General features: G+C 37.3%; 1 protein-coding gene across 1 annotated transcript in view; it reads left to right on the top strand.

Annotated features, from left to right (window-relative positions):
• AK5 (adenylate kinase 5) overlaps positions 1-629 on the top strand; it is a gene marked incomplete at its 3' end in the record, with an annotated part of 41,735 nt that extends 41,106 nt beyond the window's left edge. Inside the window, exon 7 of the mRNA XM_009070747.1 lies at positions 553-629. Within this exon, the coding sequence (XP_009068995.1) occupies positions 553-629 (77 nt within the window). The remainder of the gene's footprint in view (positions 1-552) is intronic.
• Between the last annotated feature and the right edge of the window lie 3,722 nt (positions 630-4,351).

The following is a 4,351-nucleotide window of genomic DNA, read 5'->3' on the forward strand; positions in this document are numbered from 1 at the left end:
TCCAGGCTTCTCAACAACTGAATTTTGTCATCCCAGGTGCACTACATTCTTGCTGGTGCTGCCACAGGAGGATGACAAGGAGAAGGGCCAGAGCCACACAGTCACCTTGGAAAGGGGTAGAATAGGATAGAAAGGGGGTGTTGCTGCTGGAAGCTGCTTTGGACCCACATCAGAGGCACTCAAGGATCCTTACCTGCTAACCAGCAATTAGTATTTCCTTTCTCTTTCCTAAATATGGTTTGTATTCTCCCCTGAGTGTGGCAATTTTACAATTGCAAGTCATGGCACGTAGAACACTCTGCCAATAAATATGGATCTAACTAAAACAATTCACCATTTAGCATAACCCTTCCTTATTAAGATTCATGGTAGCTTTTATGGATGCTTTGAAGGCTTTGTTAATGAAATACCATTCACCTGGGTACTCTGGCACATCTGAATGGTTCACAGTTTTTGCATAGCTACAGACAATTACAAATATTAGACCATTCCATCACATAAAGTGAAAATTTCCAATCCATTTCTGAAGTCTAATTTTCTTTCCTGTTTTAGGGTCAAATGAACTTGATTGCAGTCTGATTATGGATTCTGGAGATGCTATTTATACAGAATTTGACTTTGAAGACCAGGTAATCTTCTGTATCTATGGCCTCTCTCTTAGACAGTTTTCTAGTTTATGTACATACTGTGCTATATGATTTGTCTGAACAAGCTGGTAGAACTCTAAGGGTACATAAGTCAGAGGGCTTCTTAACTGCAATATACATAAATTCATGGTACACAGAGGTTGCTTTCTGGTTAGGAGAAAAGAGTGAATATTATGTTAGTATTAAGAGCATATATCTTCCCTTACTGTGCATTGTTGAATTTCCTCCACAAATTTTAAAATGTTGGCAAATGTGGCAAATAGAATTGCTAGAATGCACTGTAAATCTGCTGTATGTTTAAGAAGAGGAAGTAAAATATTTTTCAAAAGAGCAGCATGAAAGTATAAAAAGTGTGAAATATAACTACAACCAAATCAAACATTCTGCCCTTGAAAAAGTGTTTTTAAGCATTAAACAACAAATGCTTACAGTGTGTTGGAACAGCCTTTCAGTTGGAACAGTAGATCCTGTTCTATCCACATCCAAAAAGTAAATTTTGGTAAGTGTTTTCGTTGAACATGGGAAGAAAGAAAGCTAGAGAAGGGACAAAAAAGGTCATATACATCTTTCCCCTCTAGTTTTCACCTCTACACTGGTAAGGTCACATCTAGGGTAGTGTCCAGTTCTGGTCTTACTGGTACAACATACTTAAAGTCCAGCAGAAGACCACTACAGTGATTAAGGCACTAGGCCATCTCTCCTGCAAGGAAAGGCTGAAAGAGAGTTCAGTCTGGAAAAGAGAAGGCTCAGGGGAGATCTCATCAATGTGTACAGGAATCTGAAGGGAGGGTGCAAAGAAGATGGAGCCAGGCATTTTTCAGCAGTGCCCAGTGACTGGACAAGAGGCAATGGGCACTAACCGAAACACAGGAAGTTCCTGTGGCTTGGATACTGTGCTAATGATAACCATTACTGTTCTTGTTACTCTGGTGTGCATAAGCGTTAAAAGAATGACTTAGAATTTTTAAAAAATTAATTTAAAGCCATCTGCATCACACCACAATACTTAAGGGTGGTGTTTTTCGATGTTTTGCTTTCTGTCTTCCACTTTTGCATGACTCTGCTTGTATTTTCTTCAAGAATACCACAAACACTTCTCTAGATCTGAGAGTGGCTTGGCAAAGAATGTTAATTTGTCTTTCTGTTATCATTGAGCTAAATGCAGTTGCAAATGTTCTCACCTCTTTCCTTGTTATTTGCAAAAGATATCTTTTCTTGTGACATTTTAAAGCTAGTGACAAAATCAGGGCCAAAACCCATGAAATTTCATTATCATCTGACCATTCATTGCTGTTCTTTCATGTAATTCAGTGCAATACTTTATCCTCACCTGCAACGTTGTGTTCTAGCCCTATTCATTTCTTGTAATTTAGAGATCCCTTTACTGTTCTTTTTTGGTGCAGCTATTTCAGTTTGGGTTTTTTCAAGCAGGCAGCTCACCTCTGTCTCCAAATCCCATTCTGTCATAAATCCTTCTTAAAACATTCTCTGCCCAGGAAACTCTTAAATTTCTCATCATCTTTGTCTTGACTGTACTACTTCTTTATTGAAAGGTTTAGGCCTATAAAGCAGAATGTATATTTAAATTATGTTTGGCTACATTGATGTTAAATTTTGCTTCTTAATGACATTTAAAATAAATTCTTTTGGCAGAGTATGAACACTAAAGAAATTATACTCTTGCTTCATAATGTTTGAAATGCTGTTCTAATAATAAGCACAAGTTTTATACTTGCAAAATAAAATTAACAGAAATATATGAAAATTATAGTAATATCACCATTTCAAACTCTACTGTTCCCTGATGATCCATTGCACAGTCCATGAAAGCACTGACTGTAGGTTTGAATGCATGTGGTTCTCATGTGAGACTAAACAAGACTAAACAAAGACCTTATTGTCTTTATCAGTAGCAAATACTCTTTCTGCCAGATGTGGCAGTTAGCTTTTCTCATTATCTTGCCAAACTGCCATTCTGGCAAGAGTGCAGTACTTATACAAAACAACAAAGGAGAAATGAAGCTAAAACAGTGCTAAAATCCCTTCAGTCAAAGGCAGCTCTATAGATATGAAGTGGCTGACAATGACTTGCTTCAACTGCAAGTCGATATCTTGCTACTTATTAGTGACATTTTAAAATATATAAATACTCCTATTACTACTAAATATTTTAGCCTCAGTTTATATGAGATGCCTTGTACAAATATAAAGAAAATATAAAGAAGAAAGCAATTGCAACTCAAAGCTTTTATCATCTGCAATTTGAAATTATGCAGGCAAGTATTATATACAGAAGCAAAGAAGGGAGTGGAAGTTACCATAAAGTAATAATACCATCTATCTGCCCAGCCTGACAAAACAAAATTAGAAATTGCTCTCAGGAAGGAAAGATCAATAACTAAAATCAGGAGTGAGGAACTGCTCACATTCAAAACTTGAACTCATTTTGACTGTGGCAGTGATTTAATACTCCAGTGATTTACCACATGCTGTTTATGAATTGCACGAAGCATCAACAAACTTTACTCAGAGAATCTCAAATGGAAAAGGAATGCGTGTCTAGGTACAAATGTGTCATGCAGTGATGTTATTGCATAGGAAATCTGTCATGAGAGTGTGGGGGCTAGGAAGGCTGGTTTCTAAGCAACCTTACACAGCTGAGCTGCTAAAAATGGCTGAATGGAGAACATCTTGGTACTCAGTGAACAAGAGGAGTTGGGGGTTACACAACATGTACTGAAGACAAAGCCACAGCTGGTGCTGAGTGTCACTTGGCACGGCTGAAATGGACGTACACAGATACCTTTGCATTTTCTCATTCTTGGAATGAGCCATGAAAATCTCCAGTGTAAACTAAGCCGACAAAGAAGTATCAGAGTTCTTTAGATGTACACTACTTCTTCCAGAATAATGTCTCCTAGTGGCAGGCAGGAACAAGGAGAACAAGTCATTAGCTCATCTAGGAGTGCTCCCAAGTACACTGAAGTGCTTCAAGAAACACTTGGTACCTGTTGCTGAAACAGTGCAAAGCAACACTAATGCAGACTAAGATCTGACCTTTCTGGAAGAGTATCAAAGAGTATCAAAACAACTCAGAAAAACCTTGAGCTTTGTACTTTACATTTTATAAATGAATGTTCAATTAAGTACATGTAACTAAATTAATAGCAGGCTGATTGTTTTCTACTGGCTATGCACAAATGCTTCAAGAACTAGAACACTTGTAATCACTAAGTCCCTACAGCACTGAAAGGCAGGAGGGAAATACCCACTTTTCTTTTAAAAAAAGACATTTTCCTCTTCAAATCATTAATAACTATTTTCCCCCCTCAGATCTGTCAGATCCTGTATTACAGAAGGAATAATCTAGGTTTTTAGGATGACTTAGAAATACATTCTTAAGAAAAATAAAAGTAAACAAATAAAGCAGTTAGTACGTCTCATTACGAATGCCTTGTGGAAGAAGCAGCCAAAGTTTTGTGTGTTAGCAATCTCTATAGCCTTTTCTGGAATCATTATTACACCACTCGTGACTTGATTGGAAAACAGAAGCACAGTAAAGTGATAAGTTCCAGATATTTTCACCCATATTAAGACTTAAGGAATATAGTTTGGGGCACTCATTTTTTTGGGTGCAACAGCTTTATAGAATATGCTCAATTTGCAGAACTTGCTGTCATGACTAGTGCCTGGTTTAATAGGGA

This window comes from Acanthisitta chloris, unplaced genomic scaffold, assembly GCF_000695815.1.
Source record: "Acanthisitta chloris isolate BGI_N310 unplaced genomic scaffold, ASM69581v1 scaffold38832, whole genome shotgun sequence".
Classification (NCBI taxonomy): domain Eukaryota; kingdom Metazoa; phylum Chordata; class Aves; order Passeriformes; family Acanthisittidae; genus Acanthisitta; species Acanthisitta chloris.